General features: G+C 48.2%; 1 protein-coding gene across 1 annotated transcript in view; it reads left to right on the plus strand.

Moving 5' to 3' along the window:
• The window catches only part of LOC130605997 (store-operated calcium entry regulator STIMATE-like), a 35,547-nt gene extending 9,975 nt beyond the window's left edge, over positions 1-25,572 (plus strand). The window contains exons 2-8 of the mRNA XM_057421905.1: positions 2,996-3,044; positions 4,165-4,260; positions 6,831-6,952; positions 16,309-16,421; positions 17,462-17,545; positions 18,559-18,675; positions 24,938-25,572. Of these exons, the coding sequence (XP_057277888.1) occupies positions 2,996-3,044; positions 4,165-4,260; positions 6,831-6,952; positions 16,309-16,421; positions 17,462-17,545; positions 18,559-18,675; positions 24,938-25,051 (695 nt within the window). The 3' untranslated portion in view covers positions 25,052-25,572. The remainder of the gene's footprint in view (positions 1-2,995; positions 3,045-4,164; positions 4,261-6,830; positions 6,953-16,308; positions 16,422-17,461; positions 17,546-18,558; positions 18,676-24,937) is intronic.
• The last annotated feature ends 582 nt before the right edge of the window (positions 25,573-26,154 follow it).

The raw sequence follows: 26,154 nt of genomic DNA on the forward strand, positions 1-26,154 counted from the left end.
TGCCCAGAGAAGTGGTGAATGCTCCATCCCTGGCAGTGTTCAAGGCCAGGTTGTACTTGGGCAGCATGGTCTGGTGTGAGGGGTGTCCCTACCCATGGCAGGGGGGTAGAACTGAATGATCTTAAGGTCCTTTCCAACCCAAACCATTCTATGATCTTGTGCTGGGATTTAGCTGGATAAGGGAAACAATGCGGTTTTTCTGGACAGGGATAGGACACACACTGCTGCATCAGTGCCTGGTGTAACTTGACATGACCTCTCCTTCATTACTCAGTAATGTCAGTAATGAATCAGATCGTTGGAGTGCTGGTTTTCTATGGGTTTGATAGTGTCACTGAAACCCCTCCATGTGCTTGATTGAAATCCTGGGCTCTGGGGATTGTCTTTTCATATATTGTGCTCTCACCCTGCCAGTAAGAGTAGCACAAAGTTGTACTTCTGGAATGTTGAGGCTCAGGCAGGGAAGTTCCTGCATCCTTCCAGGCTGGACCAGGAAGACCTTTCCCAGTGGAATGAGCCCAGGCTGTCCCGTGGGGCAGATGTGCCCAAGTGCACCTGGGCTGAGCAGGTCAGTTAATTGCTGTCTAGACAGAGAACAGCAAAGAGCCCTTTGTTTGGGATGTATCCATCCAATGTGTTGGTGCCTTATCCCAGCCTTTACTGAGCCTGCTGCTGGCTCTACTTCTCGAGGTGGGTTTGCCTTCTGGTCTATGTATGAGTTGGGCCGTCAAAGCTGTGTATCTATCTCCCCACTGAGCAGAGGAGGAAAAGCCTTATTTCAGGTTATAACCTGAGTCATTCCGATTCCCTGCGGGTATTTTATGGGTTGCCCATGGGACTAGCTACTGTGGCGTGCCTGAATTAGATCAGTTCCTGGTTCTAAAAGGGCATATTTTTTTTTTAGTTGGAAGCGATTTGCTTCTCTGCAGTTTAATTAACTGAAAGGCTAATGAGTAAGAAGAATGTGAATCTGCAAGAGGGCTGGATATAAAGTTGTGTTTAAAATTGTGCTGGCCTTAGCAGCAGTGTTAGTGATCTAAACTGGGCCGGAGGTGTTGCGCGTGCCCTGTTCCTCCCATGGGCAGTAAGGAAACTCGTGTCTATAGAAGTGCATCTCCTTACCCTGCTGGAGAGCAGAAAGAACATGCAGCTCTGATGTCCCTGCTTTTATCTGTGTCCCCGTCTTCATATCCACAAGTTGCCCTGGGAAGTATCCTCATGTGCCAAGAACTGTCGGCAGTGAAAGGAGTCCCTTTGGCTGCACATCTGAAAGCAGTGGCAGATTACATGAAGCTGGGTGGAGATGAAGAAAGAATAGCTGTGATGAAGTGGGATGGTGGGTGTGTGTTCTGGCTTCTGGTTGCTTTTAAAAGGAGCTACAGGGCTTCAAATTGTGAACCCTTAGTTATGATAAAACCTAATCATGTGTTTGGGCTCCTGTAGTCTGTGTCCTCTTCAGTACTCACTGTAGTGGTTTGCCTGGTTTTGGGCAGAGCTGGGCTGTGTAGCAGGATTTGGTGATTGCTCACAATAGGTACTCCTGGGGTGGTTTCTCTAACGGGGTCGTACATTGCATATTGATTCATACTCAAGTGTTCCGCTGCTTTCAGGCTCCTGGTTTCACTAGATGGCACCACCAAGCAGCAGCTCTGCCCTCATCCCCGTCAGGATGTTAAGAGAATGCACTGAATCGTTATTTTTGACCATTTCCCTCCCAAACCATCACAGCTCCTTATTTTTAACTCTGGATCCCGTTCAAGCTGGCAATGTGTATGGGGACTGATTGTGACAGCTTTAACCTGCTGTCGGTGACAAGGAGAGTGATTCCAGCAGCAGAGGCAAGGATGGGGAGCTGCATCCTGTGTCCACCTGAGGTTTGGAGGCAGCGTAATAATGATGTCTGTAGCTCTAGATGTAGCTGTTGGCAACCTTACCACAATGCAAGACAGTGCCACTGAATGCCCTTTACTTCTGGGGTATCACTTCTAGCTGGAGTGATAGCAAACCAGTCAAAAATGACTTCTGCATGAGATATGGAACTTAGTATTTTCCTATTAGCAGCTCCTGTTTGTGCATGTAAAAACTGGTTGGGCCCAAGGAGAGCATCAGAGCTCTGTGTCAAATTAACTAGGACCTTCTGAGATGCTTCTGCAGTGCTCAGTTCATGGAGAGCTTGGGAGGTCGAATCCCAGAATGATTTGTGTTGGAATGGACCTGCAAAGCTTATCTAGTCCAGTCCTCCTGCAATGAGCAGGGACATCTTCAACTAGACCACGTTTCTCAAAGCCATGTCCAACCTTGACTTTTCAAGGAAGGAAGAGTTGCATCCATTATCTTTCTTAGGGCATGTTTTTGGTGGTACTGAAGCCATGTGTCTAAGACCACTGCTCCACAGTGGTAGCCAGTGGGCATGCAAAATACTGTGTAATGAGATAAGGTTTTAAGCCTAGCTGGCATGGAGCCATGTCAGCTCACAGGGGGTTTGGGATTGGCATTAGTACCTTCATGCTGGAGATGAGCGCAGGGTGCTGCGTCCTTCAAGGTCCTCTGGTCCTGTTATCTGCAAGAGGAGATGGCTTTATTTCCCTGCTGTGACCCAAAAGCTTAGTGAACTCATGGGCTGTAACCATTTCAGTGTCGGTACCATCATTTGTTTGCCTGGAAGAATTACTAGGGCTGGTAGATGGTGATGATCCCTCCCTAGCTTCCCTTGGGTCGCTTCCCATGGCATGAGCATGCTGCTGCTGAAGGATGCCAGAATCAAACGCCTACCTCCCAAACACCTCTACTGTGCCTCCTTCTGACCTGTGGGTGCACGATTTCTCTCTGGTCAGTTGGGAACCAAGTCGCTCGGATTTGCTCAGCTTTAGACTGGGAAATACTGAGGGTGCTCCAGAGTTCTTTGACTGCTTTTGCCTTGAAGGTTGGCACAGCCTGCACTTGTGCATCGGTTCAGCTCTGCTGGTTGATGTAACCTCTCTCATTCTCTTTGCAGTAAAACGATTTAAGGAACCAAAGGCAGAGAGGCGTCCCTGGAGGATATGGTGAGACTTTAATTTGGGGGTTGATTAGACCATGTATATGTAATACTACTTTCTCTTGTACTGACAACCTTCTAGGCCCTCTGAATATCATAGAATCCCAAAGTGGTTTGGGTTGGAAGGTACCTTAAAGCTCATCCAGTTCCAGCCACCTGCCATGGCCAGGGACACCTTCCACTAGAGCAGCTTGCTCCAAGCCCCTGCGTCCAACCTGGCCTTGAACACTGCCAGGGATGGGGCAGCCACAGCTTCCCTGGGCACCCTGTGCCAGCGCCTCAGCACCCTCATAGGGAAGAGCTTCTGCCTTCTGTCTAACTTGAGCTTCCCCTGTTTCAGTTTGAATCCATCACCCTTTGTCCTGTCACTGCAGTCCCTAATGAAGAGTCTCTCTCCAGCATCCTTGTGTGCCCCTTCAGAAACTGGAAGCTGCTCTGAGGTCTCCACGCAGCTCCTCCAGGCTGAACAGCCCCATTTAGTCATTAAAGGAAATGCTCTCCTTCCAAGGACACTTCAAAACAGTAGCTGGTGCTCCCTAGAAGCAAAATTCTCTGCCTAGCTCCTCTAGAAAAGCTTGGGTTTACTGTAGCTGATGGAGCAGAGGGGGTTTGGTCCCCTCCAACCTGCTGGCACAGGAGCTGTCTCCCAGACAGGGTCAAGTCTTGTTCTTCAATTCAATAACCATTTTGGTGTCCCCTGACCCAGCTCAGGCATAGCTGGGTATTGCTACCTCTACAAAGGATCTCTGTCTATTGTGGGGTTTATGGGGTTTAGAGAGGTGGGCATATGGGGTGGGCTTGAAGTACAGTCAGGGCAGCTTGGCAGCATAGAGCTACCAGTCAGCATTAGTGAAGAAAAGCCTGTCAGTCTCCTCAGTTTGATTCTTCCTCTATAATAACTTGGGAATTCAACCTAATTCCCTGTGGATGGGTACAAACAGATGTAAGTTGCTGGTATATTTATTTATATTCTTTTTCCTTACGTATTTGAAGTTGTCCAAACTGCCCCTTACCACCACGTAGAGCTTCTTGGACATCAGTGCGTCTTGGAGGGAAGCAGATCCACACAGGGCCATTGCTCTGCTGCTGGTGCTCCAGGGCACTGATCCTTTTGTCTTTTCTTCCAGGTTTTATGATACATCCAAGCAAGCAATAGGCTCCCTCTTCATCCACTTTGCCAATGTTTTTCTGTCGGATCTCACTGAAGAGGACCCTTGCTCTCTGTAAGTATATGAGGTGCTTGCATTCACACCCTGTATCTGGAAAAGGAAGAAGCGAGCCTGTTGGGAACTGCCATGCACGGTGGAAACTGATCTATTTGAAGGACTAAGTGGGGATAAACGGTCTTGAGCTTGTTTTCAGGGTATGGATTGTCTAATGGTCTTTGCAGTCTGATGAAGTGATGCGGTCATGCTTTTGTGATGATCAGAAGTGTCTGGAAATGTACTGGCAAAAAAACCTGCAGTAAATAATGAAGTGTGGTCTTGAGGAATTGCCACTGAACACAGCCAGCTTGTACCCAGGTATCCAAGAAGCCCCCAGCATCCTGGCCTGTATCAGCACCAGTGCGGCAGCAGGGCCAGGGCAGGGATCATCCCCCTGTGTTGGGCATTGATGAGGCCGCACCTCGAATCCTGTGTTCAGCTCTGGGCCCCTCACTACAAGAGAGACATTGAGGTGCTGGAGCGGGGCCAGAGAAGGGCAGTGGAGCTGGTGCAGGGCCTGGAGCACAAGTGTGATGGGGAAGGGCTGAGAGACCTGGGGGGTTCAGTGTGGAGAAGAGAAGGCTCAGGGGGGACCTGATGGCTCCCTCCAAGTGCCTGAGAGGAGGATGGAGCCAGGAGGGGCTGGGCTCTGCTCCCAAGGAACAAGGGATGGGACAAGAGGAAACGGCCTCAAGCTGCACCAGGGCAGGTTTAGATGGAGCTGAGGAACAATTCCTTCCCCAGAGGGTGCTCAGGCATTGGAACAGGCTGCCCAGGGCAGGGCTGCAGTCACCATCCCTGCAAGGGTTCACACCCCATGGAGACGAGGCCTCAGTGCTGTGGGTCAGTGGTGGCCTTGGCAGTGCTGGGAATGGCTGGACTGGATGAGCTTAAAGGGCTTTTCCAGCCTGGTTGGTTCTATGATTCTATGTCAAATGTCCCATCTGTTGGCACCCCAGACTTTGTAATTTGGCTGGTCTCAGGGCTGTATTGAGAATGTTTTCCTAACCATGTGGGTGAAGGTCCAATGTATGGATGTGGTTTTCAGATATTCAGTTGCACCTACCTCTTGTAGTCCTGGGGTGGGGGCTTTCTAAGCCAGCTTTTGGACTTAATATAGAAGTGCCACCTTTATGTCAGACCAGCACTTCACAGCTGCAGATTTAGTTTAAGAATTAACTTTATCCTGTTTTGATAAATTCCTTAAGGCTTCAGAGTGCTGCTGAAAACCTCCTGGCCCACCTCCCTTTTATGTATTAAAGTGCAGCACATCTATGTTTCTTAAAACAGAGACAAGTTTGGGGCTAAATATAGCCTCCGAAATGATTCGTTGTTGTTGTTTTAAACATACACTGTTAAAATAAACCTGTTCATACTTGTGAAAAGTGCCTTTGGGTTTCAGTGTGTGTTTTGGGTTTCCCTGTGCTGCCTGATTTAGCATCATGAAGAGGCAGCTGAAAACCCTGCAGCCCTGGCTCTGGGCTTTGAGGCTCCTACACCACGTGTCCTGCCCAGTGTAAACCATCAGAGCCTTGTGTTTGTATCAGAAGACTCTGATTTCAGCAGCTTGTAATAAGCTGTTCAGAGACTTTGGATGTAGGAAACGTTAATGTTGTGATTTCAAAAGCAGATAGTTATTTTTGGTGTCTATGTTGAAAGGTAGGGTCAAGTTCTAGATAAGGAAATGTTTGTTCCTGTAGCTCTGTGCTTGGTATTGTCTTCATGCTGTAGAAATCTGGCCTCGTCTGACAGCAGAGATTCCAGTAATGGAAAACTGGCCAGAAAACATGAGTTTGATACTTTTTTTCCTGTGGAGTTCATTAAAATACCAAGTCTTGGATTAGAGCTTGGGCCCTGCAATCTGCATAAGGTCTCCTGCTGGTGGTGCTCTGTCCAGTGAGGCTTAAACCTCCAAAGCTGCAGAGCAAGTCCATTGAGCCCGTATCTCCTGACAGGGGTGGGTTCAGCTCCTGGATCTGCAGTGGGAATCTGAACTGGAGGCTTTGGGGGACCCCAGGGTGCCAGGAAGCTGAGCCCAGGACCCATCACCTCTCCCAAGAGCTTCTGCCTCTCCATCTGTGTCTGCTCATAGGAGCCTCTTGCAGCTGCTCACTAAAATGGACTTTATTCCCCTCCTGCTGCACAGCTGGCAGAGCAGCTGTGGTGTCCAAGAAGTTTCCATTTCCTTGTATGGAATTCCAGGAATGTTTGGTTCTGTTTCCCTGTAACTTGGGATTTCATCCTAGTAAGGACAAATGATGCTGCAAATGGAAAGCCTGCTTTCTGGGGGTAACTCTTAAGCAAGGCTAGCCCAGGAAGCATTTAATGCTGTATGCATAAATGAGTGATGCCAGAGACCTGATGGAGCCTGCTCCCCTTTTTGCTAAATAGGCTTTGAGCTAAGAAATTGCTGGTAAGGCTGTAGGAAAATCCAGTAAAAGAGCGAGGAAGTGAGCTTGGACTATGAAATGGGAATTTCTTTTAAATCTTGGTGTGTTTTTTATGGATCCCCATACTGGAAAAAGAACATTTTTGAATCGGAACACAACTGAAACCTGAATTTTCCTCTCCTGCCTTCTTTTCCTTAGCTACCTTATTAATTTCATCCTTGATGCCACGCTGGGGATGCTGCTGATCTGGTTTGGTGTGAAAGTTGTCTCCTGGATCGTGCAGCATAAGAAGTACACGTCCCTGGTCTTTGGAGAATATGGTAGGTGTCATAACCATAACTGCTCCCAGCTATGAATGGGGAGAAGAAAATGGGAGGAATTACAGTCTGGGGATAAAATGCGTGTTATCTCTTCTCCAGGGAGTCATGGAGTGTAGCAGTGATCAGTGTATTGTTAAATGCTGGCACATCACTAGGGCACAGGTACCTCTGCTGCTGCCTTGCCAAGCATACCTGAGCATAGCAGGCTGGTGATTAAATCCTTCAGTGGATAGTAAAGCCCAGGGCATGCATATGATAAATTAAGGTATTTGGGGGTGGTGTTGGTGACTCTTGTGGGGTTCCTTCAGGGTTTTTTTCCTAGCCTCTTAGCTCAAAGCAGGGAGGAGCTCTTGCATTTGCCTTGAGCTGTTGTAGGTATCAACAGTAGGACCCAACCTGGCCCCAGACCCGAGTTCTCAAATGACTTGTCCAGGGAGGTTGTGAATGCTCTATCCCTGGCAGTGTTCAAGGCCAGGTTGGACGAGGCCTTGGGTGATATGGTTTAGTGTGAGGTGTCCCTGCCCACAGCAGGGGGGTTGGAACTGGATGATCTTAAGGTCCTTTCCAACCCTAATTATTCTATGATTCTATGACTTGTGGGGTTGGGGGAGTGAGGGTTGCCAGATAACAACAACTACTAGTAGTTATTATTATTACTATTATTAATAATATTGATAATAATATATGCATGCCAGGGTCTTGCTTCTGTCCTTCAATTCCTGCCTTGAGGCAAAGTTCCAGCTAAGCCTTTCTCAGCCAGCCCCACTAGAGGGTAGCACTGCTCTTTAGAAAGAGCAGAACCAGCTTCAAGGGGAGCAGTGCTGCTCTGAGGCTGCAGGGAAGGGGAAATGAGCCCTTTGTCTGTTTGATCATGGAATGGTTGGAGAGGACCGTGAAATCATCTAGTTCCAATCCAATATTTTTGTTATTTGTTTTATATTTTTCCATATATTTCATTATATCTAATATAATGACAACTTCAGCCTTACTCTAGAAAATACACCCTATTCGTACCAGTCACAGTCCTACCTTTAAGGTGTTAATCATTAAGTCTGTTCCAAAGGTAGTCTTGTTTCTTTCTATTTTTAGTAGCTGGTCTGATAACTGAGCTGGTGGAACCTGGCCCAAATGAGGATTAGCATATAGACCCTATTAGCTTGTGAACACTTATTCAGGGTTGCATTTAGCATGTGTAAATGGGTCATGACAAAGAATGGAGGGGGTGGCTGGGTTTGTGAAACAGTAGAAGCAGCTACTGGGTAGATGACAACAGGTGGGTTGAAATGATGGGATGTGAGAGGAAGGAAGAAGGCTTAAGGGCAGCGGTGATCTCCAAAGCAGGTTCAGCATCCTGACAGCATCTGTCTGGTGGGGACTACCTATTTCTCCTTAGTGGCTTGTTTCTCAGAATGCTAACATAACACATGTGAGACAGCAGAAGAATGCAGTTATTCTTGGTTCATGGATGGCACTTTTTCCTTTTTAAGCAGCAAGGACTCGAAGCCCAGCCACAGCCATCCCAGGGCACAGCTTCATGTGCCACGTCTGCAGTTGAGCAGAAGCAAGCATTCAAGTGTATTGACAGCTTGCTTTAACCTTGCCTAGCAGTAATGAACTTCTGTTGAGCTGTCCCTGGCACCTTGCAAGGGCTGGCTTAGACTGCAGAAACAGTTCACTCCTCTGAGGAATTCTTGCTTTCATTAATAGTAATAGAACTTACTGCTGTTGCTTGAATTTAGCTCTTGAATTGGGGATTCAATATCCCATCCAGCAAGCACTGCTCTTGGCACAGGTCTCTGGCCAGAGGGACCACAATGGAAAAGTTAGGTAGGAGTCAAGGGGCATGTGTGGTGCTATCCTGCTGTAGGCCTAGGGAAGGAAAGCACTGCTGTCCTCAGCTTGGGTGTTAAGGAGCTTCCAAAACAGTTTGGAAGATGCCAGTAAACTCCTTGCAGTTTGATACAGGCTCCAGCAATAAGATTCATTCTCTGGTCTAATTGCTGTACCAGACTTGGTGTTGCTTCCCCCAATCCTCCTAAGGCCCAGAAACATCTCTTGCAGTCCTGCAGAGGAGGAAAGGTAGAAGGGAAGCACCAAATCCGTGCTGAGTGCCATTGCTCCAGCTATCAGAAAAGACTAGTTGTGTCTTTGGCCAGTATAACCAGTACCCATCTAGGGTGTGTACTGGGCGGGAAGGGGTAATCTGTTGCAGCTGCTTCCTTTCTGGCCCTCCAGCTCTTGGTTGCATCCCAAACCACGGCAGTTATCCTTTGGTTTGGGCTCCAGTGGTTCCTTCTGCTCTGCTGCTGGTAACCCCATCTCCACCACCTCAGGTGGTTCTTCCTTGTGCCACCGCAATAGCTTCATTAACGGAGAAGCAAAGAAAAGGGAAGGGAAAGCACCTAAATCTGTGCTGCTGTTTTAAGTGTCCAACCATCCAGAACTGTTTAGAAAGATCAATTACTTCCATGTGTCCAAAACCCAGGAGACAGCCATTCTGAGATCGGCCTCTCTCAGCCAAAGGCTGCTGCAGCCAGGAATGGCCTGGCTTTTAGCTAGTGGAGAGTCAAAGGCTCCTATAGGCTTCTGTTCCTCCATCTTTGCCCGACAGCTTTTGATTGCTCTTTGGACTGCCTCTAAGCACAGGAAACAGCATTTTAAGTGGCTGCCTCTTCTGAAGATGCTTGGCTCGAAAGATCAAAGATTGGAGAGCTTTATTCTTCAGCTGGGCTCAAGTAGAGAATGCTGGTTGCCTTCCACATACTTAAAGCTAACAAACTCCACAAATGCTCTGTGCACCGTTGCTGTAGCAGGGTAGCAGCAGACCATGTCTACGTGCCCTCCCTTTAGGGGACTTCTGCATGGAAGAGAATTCAAGCTGCAAAGGACCTGGGAGGTGAATACTCAGCGTGTTGGAGGTACTGCTGGGCTTATACAGACTGAGCAGGGGAGATGCTGGCTGGAGTCAGAGCATGCAGATGAAGCCTGGGTCAGCTTTGTGCCCTGCCTTCTTCTTCTTCCCCTATCCCAAAGCAGCAACCAGACTCCCAGGGGGGGAATCTATGGATGGCCGCAGTGTCCTGGCATTTTAGTTGTGTCTAATAACGCTAAAGCATTACTTAAAAGAAATACTCCAGTAGTTCTAAAGTAAGCAGATGCTATGAATTTGCATTAAGAGATGGTTTCTGCAGTGTGCAAGTAAAATGCTCTAGGGGAGCATTAAGAAACAAGGGGGAGAAAAAGAGGGTGTTCTTGCTTGAAAACATCTCCCTGGATGTTGGCTTGTCTATGACTCTGGTTGCGGTCACTGATTAGGCTAAGCTTGATGCTCTGTGCTCATCCACCGTCTGGAAAAGGAAAGACGTGTTGCTTGGAGGCCTTTAAAGTCTGTTTAGTGCCCTGTTGAACTCTTCTGGTCAAGCTTAGTTATAGGAGACTGCTCTGTGCCAGCTGCTGAGTTGAACTGAGGATCCGTGTAGGCTGCTTTTGGCCCTGTTGTGATGTTATGGAAATGTTGTACAACAGCTATTCCCACATCCTGGAGCAGCCAAGGGAGCTGGCTGCTGGGGCTTGAGGAAATGCTGCTGAAAATAGCCCTAAGCTGAGGGGTGTCCTGTCCTTAGCGTGCTTGGCCTTTCTGCCCCAGGACCAGGGGGGAAAGAGGACTGAGGATCCATCCTCACATGGTCAAGTGTGCGGTCGGGTCCCTTGCTCCAAGCAGGGGTGCAAACCTTTGAACCTGCTGGATGGAGATGACAGCAGCAGTGTTTATCCCATTACAACAGCAGCGTCTCCAAGGACCAAAGGGACCAGAGCAGGGACACAGCAAGCTGGGGACTGATTCCAGCTGTGCAATCACTTCAGTTCAGATGTAGAACATGCCAGAGAGGGTCTGGGGTGTCTGCTGGACCCACCTGACTGCTCTGGTGCATCAGATCCCAACCTCTGAAAACCTGTTCTTGGCCTCCAAGTGAGCACTTCTGTGCAGTTCAGATGCTTTTTCTTACCCTCCTCTGTGCTTTGTGCTGATAATTACATCCCTTGGGTTTGGAGGTAGTATTTTGGTGTACCTTAAGAGGTGTTCATTGACTCTTTCTGTCCCCACCACGCCACCCAGCACAACTTTCAGTGCTCTCAAATACTTGTTTTTCTCACACCCACCCCAACCCCTCCTCTTTGGCTGTGGTTGAGCTTTTTTCCTACCTGCACAGTCCCCAAATGACTGTAAATAAAGCTGTTTGGCAGCAGCCTGTGAGCTATGCTGACAGCTTGGTACATTAGACAGGGTAGATTAAAACCAATCCTGTTGTGTGGTAACAACTCCAGTGCCTCAAGCAGAGCTGCTTTTGCTGTGTGAGCAGCTGGGCTCCCACACACAAGAGGAATATCCCAGACATGCATTCGGATGAGGTTCTGATGGTCCTAAGTCTGCGTCAAGGAAGTTTTTGTGATGGTGGGGGGCACCAGCAGTGCTTCTTGAAGAGCAAAGTCTGAAATGCAGTGTGTGCATCCTTTGGGGTGAAGGAGGATGTTTCTATCAGGGTGGCTATAAGTAGGTTTATTAAGCTAAAAGGAGAGGTTGGTGGTGAAGTCAGGTCATAGAGTTGACATGTCCTGAGTTACCTTCCTGTTGGGCTGGGGACAAGAAACTGGAAGCGTTCAAAGGGAGCATGATGCATGTGACCTCCTAAGAGGTGTGATGTGGAGGCTGCAAAGATCCTCTGGACCAGTTCCCCACTCTCCTATGAGGAAAGGGAAGCTCTGGACCCAGAAAAGGAGAGCTGTTTGGGGGTTTGTTTGGTGTGTTTTAGCCTCTAGGTAGCAGATCGGGTTTTGCTGGCTGGCAATGTTATGTGGCACTGACAGTCTTGTTGGTGCTCACCTAGACTTAAGTAATGAAAGCACTTCATGCAAGGTGAATCCTCTCCCATCCACAGACCAGAGCACCTCTGGATAGTGCTGTATCCATTAAAGACATTAAGTTGCATCTGAGGGTGCTTCTGCCCATCTTGCTGTAGGAAGTCAGCACCTAAATTTAGGTGTGTGGCTAGCTGATGCCAGCTCTCCAGTCTTGCTTCCTAACTGTGGAAGGAGATGTGGCCAGTCTGTCTCATGGGCTTGTCCAGGGACCGCACCAAAGGCTCCCTCTTCCACAGTGAGATGCCAGTAGGTGGTGATTTGTATGTTACTGGCATTAGTCAGAGTTAGATGGATTAGTGGTGAGTTAGACTTGGATGGCAGCCACTCTGCTGTGGATCAGTGGTCCTTCTAACCTGCCAAGGTAAGGAGCAGCCACCTGAGATACTTGGTGAAGAGGAAACGAGCCACTGATTTATATCTATTATATATATATATATGTATACACACTTGCAGTCCCATGGGACACGCTGCTGTTTCATTTTCATCTTTGTCTTGAGTTGTATTGATACAGATCAGCCTCCTGTCCGTGGGAGACCAAGATGCAATCAAAAGTAACTGTGAAGGCACCCACTGATCATCCTGTCAAGGGCTGGAAGTGGGGTCCCATCTAATTCTGTGCTCCAGGATGGATTCCTGTACAGGAACATCTCATCTCACAGTCTGAAAACAAAGCTCGGAATGGAAAAGGAGGAGGAAGGGGTTGCAAAACTAGCAGGTTTGAGCTGGTTAAGGTGATTAGAGCAGACAGCCAAATCTGGCCTCTCCAGAGGTTTGTAGCTCTTTCCATAGCTTTCTGCTGTCTACCCTGGGCATGTAAGAAGTGCTGATGCTCCTGTATCTGTGGAGGAAATTGACAGCATCTTCTTTAGATGATGCAGAAAAGACCAGAGTGAAAAAAAATCGTATTTGAAGCTCCCCGTTGTGATGGAGGCACCTTTGACAAGGTGGATGTGGTGGGTAGGAGAAGGTGTGGGTCTGTCCTGCCTGGTAGTTCAGGTTTGCTGTACCACTTGTATGTACCTTGTGGACTTAGCCAGTGAAGCTGGCCTCACTGAGGCACAGAACTGGGGTTCTTTAGATGGGGTATTGCAGTTGCACAATAAAACCTGTTCTCTAACAAAGGGAGAAAAGGTTTCCCATTTCCAAACGTTGCTCAAGAAAACTCAAGCTATTTGATGGCTGGCTTCTTAAATGAAAGTGAAGGGAAAAGTTCTGGGGTTAGGAGCTGTTAACCCTGGAGACATGGGCAAGCCTAGGGTGGTTTAAGAAGCAGGTTGTCTTTTCTAGTGTCTGTATCAGCCTGGTTAGCCAAAACCCGGCTGGGGCTGTCTAGCCCACTGTGTGCAGAACCAACAACTATATTCTACTGTTTGTGATGATGGCAGGGGGCTGGAACTAGATGATCTTTTGGTGCTTTCCCACCCAAACCATTCTATGAATGGTAGTGACCTCCTACCCCCAAAACAGTGTGAGGGGGTGCAGGTATTTGGGAGAGGTCTCAAACTTGCTGCTGCTTTCTGGGCACAAGGAGGTAACAGAGGGCAGTGATTCACAAGTGCCATCGTGACTGCAGTGTAGAAGAGCCAACTTGCAAAGGGTGCTGTGGCTGTTTGCCCTGTCTCCCCATGGGCAATGGAGCACAGCTGACAACACAGAGCAAAAGGGGAAGAGTTGACATGCAGGAAGGACACGATGGATGTGTTTGTTTTCTCCTGGTTTGTTTGTACTTGGGTCTCTGGGTGATGTAGGAGCAATGGTCAGTCTTGGGATGCAGGGCAGAAAGCAGCACTGTGCCTAACCTGTGGCAAAGACACGCCGTACCGAGTCTATCGGGGGAGGCTGTCCATGCTTGAGGAGGATCAAACCTCCCTGATGTGGCCTTTAACTGCCCGTAACACTGCTCCTGTCTCCTCCTCAGACCACCCAATGAGCTGTTGCCTGCCAAGGAGCAGATGTGTGCTCCTGAAATCCTCTATGGGCTCTGCTCTTTGTGCTCACACGTAACCTTCCTACCTCCCTTCTCCTTCCCTCCCTCTGTGCCTGCTGGTCCGGAGCTCTCTGCTTGCTGTCCTCAAGCTCAGCAGCCTTTCTGTACCCTTGGTCCTCACAGTTCTTCCCTGCTTTGCTTCCCTCTCAATCGTGGCTTGAGCAGTTAAAACGCTGGGATGCAGGGTTATCCTTGGCACAGAGGCACTAGCCGGATGCCTCTGCTTCTTAGCTGTAGCTTTGCAATGAGGCAGATGTTTTGGTACGTTGCTAACAAATGGTGGAATAAGGAAAAATATACATATGCCCTTGCTGGGAAGCAGATTCCCCTAGAGCTGGGCTCGGTTGGATAGCAGCTCTTAGTAAGCCCTGGTATGACCTGCTGGTCTCTATGGCCACAGCTTATGCAAACCTCTGCTGTTGTCTTCCCCTGCCACATCTCAACAGTGCTGTGCCGAGAAGAGTGGGGCAGAGCTCCCAGCCCCTGCCATCCCACAGCGCTGCCATCTCATGGTGGGTTGGGTTCCCTTGCACTGACGTAACCCAAATACGGCCGAATTCCTGCCAAATTCCAGCCCAGTCAGTGTTGCTGGGGGTTATCTTCATATTGAAGAGGAAATGCTGCAGCTTTCCTAAACCAGATACTGTAGTCCAGATTTGCAGACCTGAGATATTCTGATGAGCCTGGGAAGATGATAACCAGCTGGCAGGGTACTCACAGAGGGCTGAAGCAAGCGCATGTAATAGATACAGCACCATTACTGTTGTTAGCAATACAAGTATGCTTTTACTTATTACTTGATGAGTATCCCATTGGAAACATTCGTATTTAATTAGCGTTGATCCTTTCTGAGTGAATTGATCTAAAACCCCAGGTGATGGAGCCCCTGTCTCTTGCCCAGACAGTGAGTATCACACAACCACACATTCACTTCGTCAGCAAGAACATTAATTCTGTTCAGGATGGAAAAGTTATGCTTCTTGTGTTGGAAATGGTAACCAAAAAAAGCCTTCAGACCACTGCTGGTAACTGAGTGGGTAAGGCTTGGCAGGGAGCAGATTGCAAGTGATGTCTTTTTAGAGAGGAGGATGCAGGATACCGACTGGTCTCCTTGTATAGAGGAGGGTCAGTCCAGGAGTATCTTGTCTTTGGGGATTGTTTTGGGATTAGTTTTAATTTGGAAGGGATTGAGCCTGCTGTTCCAGTCAGAATACTCTGAGAATTTGTAAGCTATTTCTACAAGGCCGGTAGGGGGAAGAGTTGGAAGGGTCCCTCTCTGTGGTCTTTTCCTGGTTTGCAGAGGTGAGAAGAAATGAAGTTTCTGATACCTTGACAGAGGGGTGCCAGAGAAGGGCAAACCAAATGACTGATGCCCCAAGGCAACACATGCTTGTAAGGAACTGTCTGAGTGGGATGCTTTCTGGGTTTTCAAGCTTTCCCTATATAAAGGATTTTAGTGGTCTGTGCTTTGAGGAGATGGGATGCTTACCCATTGCACAAGCAGAGCTTCTTCCCTTCAAATCCCTGTATCCATCTAGCTCAAAGTAGCTCAGCACCATGGGGAGGATACTGGCAATGTCCATCAGCTGATGGAGAGAGGAAACCTGCATCTCCAAGGCTGTATCTTTCCCTCCAAGTGGATGAGAGCATGTTGGTTACCCAAACCAAGGCTCACAAAAGTTGATCCACTCTCCTTATTGTTCCTAGGAATGACTTCTCTATTAAGCACTTGTGATATTACTGAGCCCTTGAGAGCCCAGGAGCATCTGCAAGTGCTGGCATTGCTGGATAAACACAGGGAATTTCAGGTCTTTAGGCAGAGCCAGAGCTGTATCTCTCCCCTTTTACAGAAGCTGCCTGCCTTGTAAGACACTTGTAGGGCTTTGGCTCCAACAAAGCCATTGATCTAGGAAAGATGGGTGATGCAGGAGGAGATGCAAGGCAAGCAAGTTATTAGTGGTGGGTTTCTCTTGGTGGATTTCAGAGGCAGGTTGGTGTAATGGAGAGTGGGGCAGGAGGCAGATAAATACAGGTAGTGTTAGCATCTTCTGGGTACATAGGGCTTTCTGAACCATGTCTAAAATCTGTCATTTGCATGTCCTTCAGATTAACCAGAGGTTTGCTTAATTCCTATCTTCATTTCAGAATCAGCCCTAAAAGGAGTTGGAATACTTGAGCTTAGAGCTTGGTATGTTTTGATCTTTAGCCAAATAATGACCCAGCAGGGACACTAAACCTCTCTACCCCAGCCATGTGCTCCTACAACTATAGCTGGGAAATCTCTCCACTAGTGTCAAGTTTGGTGTTGAGTACTTGTCTTGCTGCAAAACCTGCAGTATGGAAACACTTCCCTGTCTCTAATCAGCCCGGGCATCAAGCACAAGGCAGCTCTTCTGCAAGGGCATCTCCTCCTGCCTTCTGTCTCAGATTTGACGTGCTGTTTTCACAGGTGACCCTCCACAAGCTGCTGCCTGGATTGGCCAGTGTGTCCTCTACTTGCTGATAATGGTTTTTGAGAAGACTGTGATTAGCCTTGTGCTGCTTATCCCTGGTTGGACAAAGGTAAGCCTCAGCTCTTGTAGCTTGTTTCTTGTCAGCTTTGCCTCATTAGTGGTCTCCATCATCAGTCTTCACCACTTATGACTTGTTGACATCCCTCTGTAGTCATTAGCTCTTACTTAGGTTTGGGGAAACATGACTTTCCTAACACTTTGGCTTTTGGCACATTTTCTTGCTGCTCAACAGCTAGAGGAATAAGATGCTGCTTTTATTTCATTTGCCACCCTTGGAAGGATAAAATGGGCTGGGCTGGCAGCTGAACTACTGCGGTTCTGCTAGGGGATTTCAATATGATCTCTTCAAGTCAGTTCGTGTTGGTATTTCGTGATCCCATGCCTAAAGCAGGGGGACCCTTAGAGAGTAATTTGTAAAGAACTGTCCATGTAGTATGCTGTCCTCCTCAGCTGCTTCTATATGGCAGTTTGTGCAATGGTAATTGTGTTGGTCACAAGTTTCTTTTTTAAAAGCTAAAAATAATAACCTGTGGCACTTGTAGCTGCACACTTGGTGGAAGTAGGTGTGATGGGTGTAAAAGGCAATTTTGGGAGTCTGGGTAACTCCAGTTTTAAGTGCATTTACACATAGTGCTCACAAGCTGATGTGGCTTGACTGAGGACTTAGTTACAGCAATCTGGCAGCACTTATCCGTTCCTGTTCAGGGCTTGTCCTTCAAACCCAGTAGCCTGCAGTGCTCAGACTTGAATGTGAACATGTTCAGCAGCACGCACTGCTTGATCCAGAGATGCTGCTGGATTCCTCTCCATGCTTATCACATGTGGCTGGCAACCTCATTTTGCAGCAAGGAGCCAACTCCCACTAGTAGTTGTTATGGGTAGTTATGCTGAAAGACTAGGAGTACTTCTTGCTCTGTACAAAATCATGTGTTTGGCAACTGGGCTGAGGGCATAACCCATGTTATCTTTCTAAGAGCTGGGATAAAGCAAAGGCAGAGCCCTATGTAAGACACTGCTGGTGTAAGAAGGCAACCAGTTTGCAGCAAAGAGCTGTTCAAATAATGCTTCTAAATGGTTTCTCCTCTGCAGCTTCAGCAAATCCTCTTGGGTTACATCCCAAACCCTCACCTGGAGCTCATACTGGTCATGCTTGTTGTGCCTTTTATAGTCAATGTAAGTAATGATGCTGCAAGTGCTGGGTGGGGTGGTTTGGAAATCATGGCCCATCCCCATGGGGAGCTTGGGGTTAGCCTGCAGTGGCTGGGCCAGGGTGGAGAGGAGTGGAAACAAGTGTATGTGTTGTCACAAATATACAGATCTGTCACTGCTGCTGGCCATGGTCTCTCTTCTCAGTTCGTGTTCCCTTGTCCAGGCTGCTGGGTGGCTGACTTTATCTCTTTGAAGAAAGCTGGGGCTCCTTAGTTGAGGGCTACAGGCATGGGGATGCCCCAAATGCCTTTATGTTCCTATAGGATGGCTTGTCAGTGGTGACCTTTGGCAGCCTGTCACTAGCCATTTGGCTAGACTTCAGACTGTGTTACAGCAAGGCAAAGTGTTCAGGTTACCTAAAACTAGCTCAGCAAAACCTCTTGAAAGCTCACTTTTTTCCTGGTTGCCCTCATTCTGAGTAATGCTTGACCTGCTGCTCAGTTCCTGTTAAGATGGGAAGTGAGAAGAAGGCACTAAGATTCAGATGCTCCATGTGCAAGGAGCGAGTTGAGCTCTCTTTCAACTCGTACCATGAGCAGTGTGATGAATGCAGCATTGGCGAAGTTGGGTTTATCTGCCTGTGCTGCCACCCTCTCTCTGCCATGTCGGGGTGCATTTCCTTGCCTGAAAGCAAACTCTGGTTGTCAAAGAACTGACCAGGGGCTGGTGCAGGCAGAGCAGATGACCCATGGATGGAGCTTAGTTTAGGGTTTATCTCCTGGTGGAAACTTGGCTTGATGTAGTCTCTTTTTCTCTGGGTCTTCAACAACTGTGGAATCAATATATGGGAAGGGACCATCTGCATTTGACTTATCCAACCCCCATGGGCACTTTTGATGCAGGGTTAAGTTAAATATTAAATTAGGTTGATCAAGGCTGGACATCTGGAGAAACCAAAAGGAGAAGAAGTAGCTGTGATTGAATCACACTGTATTTTGGTCTCTTAAATCTACTAATGTAATTTGTTTCTCCCCAAGGCCATTATGTTCTGGGTTGTGGACAGCTTGATCATGAAGAAATACAAGCAGAAGGACACCGTAGACATTAATGGATCCATAGAAACTCCTCATGCTAGGAGGACTGAGGAATCTCGGGTAAGACCAAAGTGTTGAGACCCAACTGCAAGCTTGTAGTAAAGCATGCAGACCATACTACAACATAACACCATGTTGCCTACACCTAGGGTGATGCTTCATGAATGTGGGTGATGACCCTGCTAACTGACTTCCCATGCTTGCAGCTCAGGTCAATAGAGGGCTATTTCCTGGGAGGGTCTTGTCCTATGAGCAATACCACAGCCTGTGAAGCATTGCTGAAATATTAGAATCATATAATAGAATCATAGAATGGTTTGGGTTAGAAAGGACCTTAAGATCATCCAGTTCCAGCCACCCTGCCATGGGCAGGAATGCCTCACACTAGACCATGTTGCCCATATTGCCCTGAATGATGCCAGTATCTTGTGGGGGATGCTTTTGCACTAACCTGGGTGGGGCTGTTGGATTGGCAGCTGAAGCTGGTGCATATCTGCACTGTTGCTCTCAACTTTCCTTGTTTTAATAGTAATCAATCCTCGCTTAGAGCTTGGTTTCCCTACTGGTATTGATAGAATCCATTTATTTAGAGGCTGAGGTGTAGCCTCTAAATGTCAGCACTTGGTACTTCATCAGCCAGTGATGGCCCCTTAGCTGTAGAAAGCTGTATTTTGTGTAGTTCAGCTTCAGTTACGGATGGAAGGAATTCTCCAGCCCCAGGAGATGTTCGTGTCAATGACGCACAGCGTGAGCAGGTGGTGTTTGTGCTTCTCATTGACTTTTGGGCAGAGATCACAACCTGAGTCCCTGGCTTGAATTCCCTTCCTTCCTCTGGCACCCAGACCTGGTTTCCAAGTGCTCTGTGTACAACTGCTGGTAGCCTGCAGCTCGCTGCCAAGCCTCACTGCATAAGAGCTTCTGGCATCACAGGCTGGCTCCAGGAGCAGCTTCTGCTGAGGGATTTAGGATGTACAGAAGTACCTTTTGCTCTCTGGTAGCTTTTTGATAGAGTAACTCAGCTTTTGTGCTGGGCCAGATGGCCTGTTACTGGTGACATTAAAACACACACAGAGGGGTGATAGTGTTTAAGGGTGTGCTCGGCAGTCTGCACCATGGATTCTGTGTCTCAAGGGCACAGTGGGGAAGCATGCGCTGCTCCTTAGGATGCAGTGTCAGAGGAGGCAGGGAGGGCAGCCAGATGTGAGCAGCTGCTGAGACAAGTGAATCACTCTTCCTGGCCTTGCCTCCAGATAAACCGTGGTAGCTTGGCAAGGTCACTAGAAACATGCAGCTTCCCAAGTGGTGTGTGTGGTGGGAAATCTTTTCCCTCCTCTCTCCGGAACAATAAAAGTGACCTGAGCTGGGCAGTATCAGCGTGACTCGATGGTTATGCATTGAAGCCAAGAACTCATACCCAAGACATGAAGATGGATTAACTCTGGGTGTGAACTTGTCCCTGGTTATGGCACAGTCTGGGTTTCTTGGTTGTGACTGATGTCTGAGAGTGGTACTTCCTTAGAAGAGCTAGCTTGGAGGTGTGCTCAAAATGTAAAGCTCATGGTAAAGATCTTACTCGCTGGATGTGCTGATGCGTTTCTGAAGGTTTAAGATCAGCTAAAATTACAGCAGATAAGAAGGAGGTGACATCTCTAGTTGAGACACCAACCTCCTTTCCAGCATCTAGTCTCATAGATGGTGTTGCAGCTACTGGTCCTCTGTGGAAAAGAAGCTGCTGCACCAAAGAGGGGGCAAGAGTTTTGTGGCCTCTAGTTTTGCATAGTCTGAAGGGAAGATATATGTTAATCTCCAGAAGCTAGGAAAGTCTATTCTGGCAGCTCAACCAGATGGGTTGTTTCAAACTGCAGAAACAACTCCCGCAGTCTGACTCCTGCTGTCAAAGGTTTCTTCCATCTTCCAAGCACTTGAATCCTTTTCTCAGACCATGTTTTGCTGAGATCTTCAATGTGCAGGTCATCTGTCCACCTTGAAATCCTACAATCCATCGCTGCAGTGGATCTACTCTGGTAATGGAGCTACTAAGGGGACCAGTTCCTACCTGGAGCAGCCTATGAGGACTGCCTCCTTCTTGCTCAGTTATGTTCCTGTGCTTCTGGCCCAACAAATAGTTTGGGCAGAGAAGGAAGCTAATGAGGAAATACAGAAGTGGGTGACCTGCTCTTCCAGCTCTGTTTCTTGGCACTGGGCTTTGAGGTATAGCTCCTGCTTCACGTGTCAGTTTCTTAGACCATGAGTTAAAGATGATGTTGGCTGCCTGAGCCCTACAGTTGGACTGACTGAATTTTAGTCTTGAAAGAAGAAAACAAGGGTTTTCTGGGCTAATGCCCTGTTCAAGTGGGGGAATTTCTCCTCTCCCTGCTGCCCACTGGAGGAGGAGGAAGGAGGGGCTGAGACGGTGTCTGTACAGAGCAGTTGGCTGAGGCCATGTCCTGCAGTTTATCAGGGTTCATCAGAGCTGTCTAGCAGCAGGCACCAGCAGCTCCCCATCATGCTGCCTTTTTGAATTTCAACCCTCTGCCTATCTTGCCAGTAGAGATTGTCATTGGTTTCACTTGAGCTAGCAGTTTGTGTTGGCAAGAGGAAGGAGAATAGGAAGAGGGGGCTGAAGTTAACCTGTTAAAACCCCACACTCAGTGTCCTCTACAGGGACAGTGGGAAAACTCAGCTTTGTCCTTGGCTTGGTAGATGAAAGAAACACAGCAACCAGCAACCTTGACTTACTGCCTCGTTGGCTGCACTGTGGACAAAAGAACTGGCAGCCTCTTGTGGCCTTTAAGGCTGTTCTGGTGAGCCACAGATGTGGTGATGGGCTCTTGCTTATATTGGAGCAAATACTGAACTTCTTTACCCTGAAAGGGACAAAACCTCCCTGTTTAGGGCTGGAAGATTTTCACCCTTCCTTCAAAGGCAGTCTTAAGCTTTCTGTTGTTTCAGGTAGATGTTCACAGTCTGTTTATTTTCCTTCCCTCTCGTGGGATAGAGAAAGATCCCTCAAGGGTGTCAGCCTGAATCCAGTGCTGTTCAGGCTGGGGAAGCACATTCATCTGTGGGGCCCTTATTTCTCCTTTGTGCGTGTCCTGCTCTTGACCCGAGTCTCCTTCCCTTGCCCTGGCAAGTGCCAGTAAAATTTAGATGTTATCAGAGATGTCTCTGTTTCCTCTGCTCAGGAAAACAAATTTCATAATGTTGTGTTTGATCTTTTTTGAGCTTGTTTTGTTGCTTTGATTTGGTGTTTTCTCAAGGGAGGGGGATGAGTTTCTGCTCCTTTCCTGAAGGATTACATTATCGGAGACAAGCCTTAAAGCAAAACTTGGTCTGATAACAGTGGTACTTGTAAGACCCATTGGGGTGAAACTAGAGGCTAGTTTTAAGGTTGGAAGGGAAGCTAATACACTACGTGAGGACCTGCCTTTGGTCAGTATGGAGTTCAGCACCTATCCTCATCCCCTTTGTAGGAGCTGTGACTTCTGGCATTCACAAGACTGAAGATGCTGATGAATGCCAATAGCTATGTTGCTTGTTTTTAAGTATTGAAAAATACTCCAAGAGTGAGTTTGACTTGCTTAGTGCTTAGCTGAGCTGGTTTTTAAGTATCTCCAACTCGGGGTGAACTCGGATGCCTGCTACTTATGGGGAAGCTGAATGAAGGTGTGCATAGAGGTGCCTCTGGAAGGAAAGCATCCCACTTTTCAATCTTACTGACTCATGGCATCTCATGTAAGCTCTGATGCAGGAGGGTGATGGGATGGTTCTTACATCACCACCGGGCTGGTGGGACTTAACGCAGTGGGGAAATGGCCCCGGAGCTGCTTTGTTTAACAGCTCCCTGTCTGTCAGTCTCTTCCTCTGCCACTGAGATGGCTTGGTTACCTGTAAGGTTTGCTTAGATGGAGCACCAAAAAAGTAGGCAGCCTCTTCTCCCAACAGGAGTGGTTGGCAGTGCATGGGCAGCCCTGTTTCACTACCATGACCCGTGCTGTTTTGCAAGCTGCTGGCCTCCTGGTGTGGGGAGGAATGCATGAAGTATTTTGAGGACTGCTGAGTGAGACAGTAACTCCTTGTCCCGGGACTGGGAAACCATGGCCTATTCCCTGCTGTGATCCCGACCTGGATGCATCTGCAGGGAAACTGCCTTGTCCAAGTTCTGCTGAAGTCTCCCAAACTGGAGTTGGGTTTGAAAACAGTGTCTGAGGGTATGTCCTGTGACTGTCATAGTGATGAGATGCTGTCGTGTGATGAAACTGCCTTGGGGGATTGTAGGAAAGTTACATGGAGGGCTGTAGGCTCAAGCAGCTTCCTACAAGCTGTATGGTGGGCAGGTAGCAGCCTGAAGGGGTCTGGATGTGCAGTGCTTAGTGCTTGCTCAGTCATCTACACTTGGCTGTGAGAGGATTAGAGTTTGCTGCTGAAACCCACCAAAATTACCTGTTCATCAGGCCCCAAAACTCATCTGTTGCAGGCCATCAGTTCAGTGAGTTTATAATGCTGTGTGACTAGCTGCCTGTGTTTTCAGGTTCCACAGCATCACAATATTAATGTGATAAACAGAGGAAGTCTTTACTTGGGAAAGATGGAAACTTTCCTGTGTGTGTCTTGAACCAGCAAAGAATTCATTGAGACCAATGGCGAAGGACAAGAATCTGATCCGTTGCTGTCCTTTGAGCATCTTAAGTGCTGCTGTGAGGATAACAACGTTAGATGGAGGGGCTGGAGTGTGCACATGAGGGTGGTGAGGAAATCTTCCCCTGCGGCTCTTCTGCTCCTTTGAAGCCATTGACTCATTGGAGTTTGTTTTTCCTGTTTAGTCATTTTGTTCCTGTGGTAACTGGCTTCGTGGTGCTGCCTGAGTGCAAACAAGTGGAGGCCACTGAATTCACAACTAGGCATGGAGATAGCCACAGATAAAACTAATCCCCTATGCTTCTGGTTTTGTGGAACGCATAGTGGGCTCTGGGACTGGTTGAGCTGTTAGGACAGCCTGCATGTGGATGTGCTGGGTTGAAAGCCCATGTAGCATCCTTGCCTTGTGTCTCTGAGCTGGAAGGCTGCTGTGAGTCAGGCACAGGGAGGATTCACGGTGCATGGGTTTGGAGCAAAGTGGTACTTGTCCCTTGTACCTGCATCTGCCGTGACCTAATGATGCTGTTTGGGTTCTGTGGTGGGGAAAGGGCTGCTGGCATTGCTTAGCTAGAGAAATAAAACTGGAGACCCTTGACTGGGCTGTTAGACTTGTGCCCCTCTGAGCTGGGAGCTCTGGTGACCTGGCCAGGTTTCTGATGTGGATGACTAGTGTTTACCATAAATCCCATGATTCAGCTGAGGTTCTGAGCCCTGCTGGGCATGATACAAGATGTAGATGACTGCACTTTATCTGTGCTTTGAGGCAGCTGCTGACAGGGGTAATGGCAGTAAGGGCTTCTTTTGCTCAAATCTGGGTGTTTGAGGTAAGAGGGCTAGGATGGTGTTGAGCAACCAACAGCCTGTCCAGCCATGAATATTACCTATGTGAACTTGTCCCTCCAGCCTGCTGACTGGAATTGGGCTTCAGCTCTTCTGCAGTCAGTGCAGCCATACCCCAAGTAAAATCCGGCCTCTTTCCTCTTCCAGATGATGTGGCTGGAGGATGTCCCACCCGTGGCTCTGCATTGTGCGAAGGCTCCAGGCCGGTGGCAGCTCAAATGAGCTTGTTGAAGTTAGCTATTGCAAGTGTAGGTGCTCCTGGAGGCCATGGGCAGCCTTTTGATCACGCAGGAAAGCTGTGGCCTTTCTTACCTGGAAGGTGTCAGTGCTCTGTTGTGGTTCCCACAGTTCAGATGGTGCCAGCTAGAAATAAGATGCTCCAGTCTAGGACACCACTCCTGATCCTGCTGGCCATGGCTGCAGCTAACCCTGTAGCTCTGCTTGCTCTTCTGGCTGAGCTCTGGAGACGGCCAGCAGCTGGGACCTGGAAAAAGGTCTGCATTTGGTACAGCTTATTATGAAGTACGTGGCCTGGTTTTTATGTACATCTCCACTGAGGATGCAGCCTGGCCTGAACATGCATGTCTGAGTCCTGTCCCATGGTAAACAGCTTTAGCTGTCTGAGGTCCCTTCCAACCCTAATTATTCTATGATCATCCTGGTGTCTGCACCCAAATCTGTTGTTGGAGATATGGTCAAGATGACCTTCAGCACTTAGCAATATGCCAGAGAGGATTAGATCTTGCAGCATCCCCCTCTAGGGATGCTTGGCCCCTTCAGCAAGCAGTATCAAGAAGAGCTGAGAACTTTCACTCCTTCACCATGTCTCTGTTCTCCCTTGCAGGTTTTACTCTCTCCAGACATGGATTTTGATCAGTCTGAAAGCGACCAGGATGTTTCAGTACTGCAGGGAACAAACCAGAAGATGAAGCAGCCCAGCTATCAAGTGGTCATCTGACAACACTGAGACAAGGAAGGTGGAGGGAGGGAAACAGCACTGTGATCCTCGAGCTGGCCAAGGGAATGCTAGCTGATCCTTATGGATCTGCAGAGATCCTTTTGCCTGCCTCAGCTATACCTATCTGCAGTTGTCTCTTTGGGATGGTATCTATGCATCCTGTACAGGCTTGAGCAGCATCTGCTTTACCTGTGTGATCCTAAGACACACCCATACAGGCACGTTGGGGTTAGGGCTATGGACATGTACTTCCCCTGGCTGGCCAGCTGGGTGTAGTTTTTTGTCAGGGCTAGAGTCTGAAATCAGGAGATTGTCTGCTTTTTTTAATAGGCAAGGAAAAAGATCTGTCCTGTGCTACCTGAACTGTGACACTTTTATATGCACAATACTCAGAATAATTGGTTTGCAATATGTATTTAAATGCCTTGAATTGGAAAGGTTGTTTCAGTGGATCTGATGCTTTTTTACTGTTTTATAAGGGAATGCAGTAAATATCTGACTGAAAATCTTCATAAATGAAATGCCTTCATGTGCTTCATGTTTTGCAAAACCCTAACGCTGTGAGGATGAAGGGGATCTGCTGGAATTTTTCCTCACCGGCTCCTCTCAGGACAGATTATCTTTCTGCAGCAGGACTATCCTGGTAAAACTGGGGAAGAGCTGAGGCCACAGTGCTCTGTTTCTGTACAGGGGTTGTACGAGCCGCTTCAGTGCAAAGACCTGATGCTTCAGCGTGTGCTGGATTCCAGACTTGGCCGGACTTGGAGACTGATCCCAGCTGCTGCCTTATAAGTGGGCATTTAGTGGGCAGTAGAAGTTGACTAATTTCCTTTTAGCTAGTTTAAAATAAAACTGATGCTGCAAGGGCTGGAGCACTGCTTGAATGGAGCCAGGCTGAGAGCTGGGCTGGTTCAGCCTGGAGAAGAGAAGGCTCCTGAAGGGGAGACCTGAGAGCAGCTCCAGTGCTTAAAGGGGCTGCAGGAAAGCTGGAGAGGGGCTTGGGACAAGGACCTGTAGGGACAGGCCAAGGGGAATGGCTTTAACCTGCCCGAGGGGAGACTGAGATGAGCTCTTAGGCAGAAGCTCTTCCCTGGGAGGGTGCT

Source organism: Pezoporus wallicus, unplaced genomic scaffold, assembly GCF_028554395.1.
Source record: "Pezoporus wallicus isolate ANWC-B61680 ecotype Strahan unplaced genomic scaffold, APGP_CSIRO_Pwel_v1 contig_7901, whole genome shotgun sequence".
Lineage (NCBI taxonomy): Eukaryota > Metazoa > Chordata > Aves > Psittaciformes > Psittacidae > Pezoporus > Pezoporus wallicus.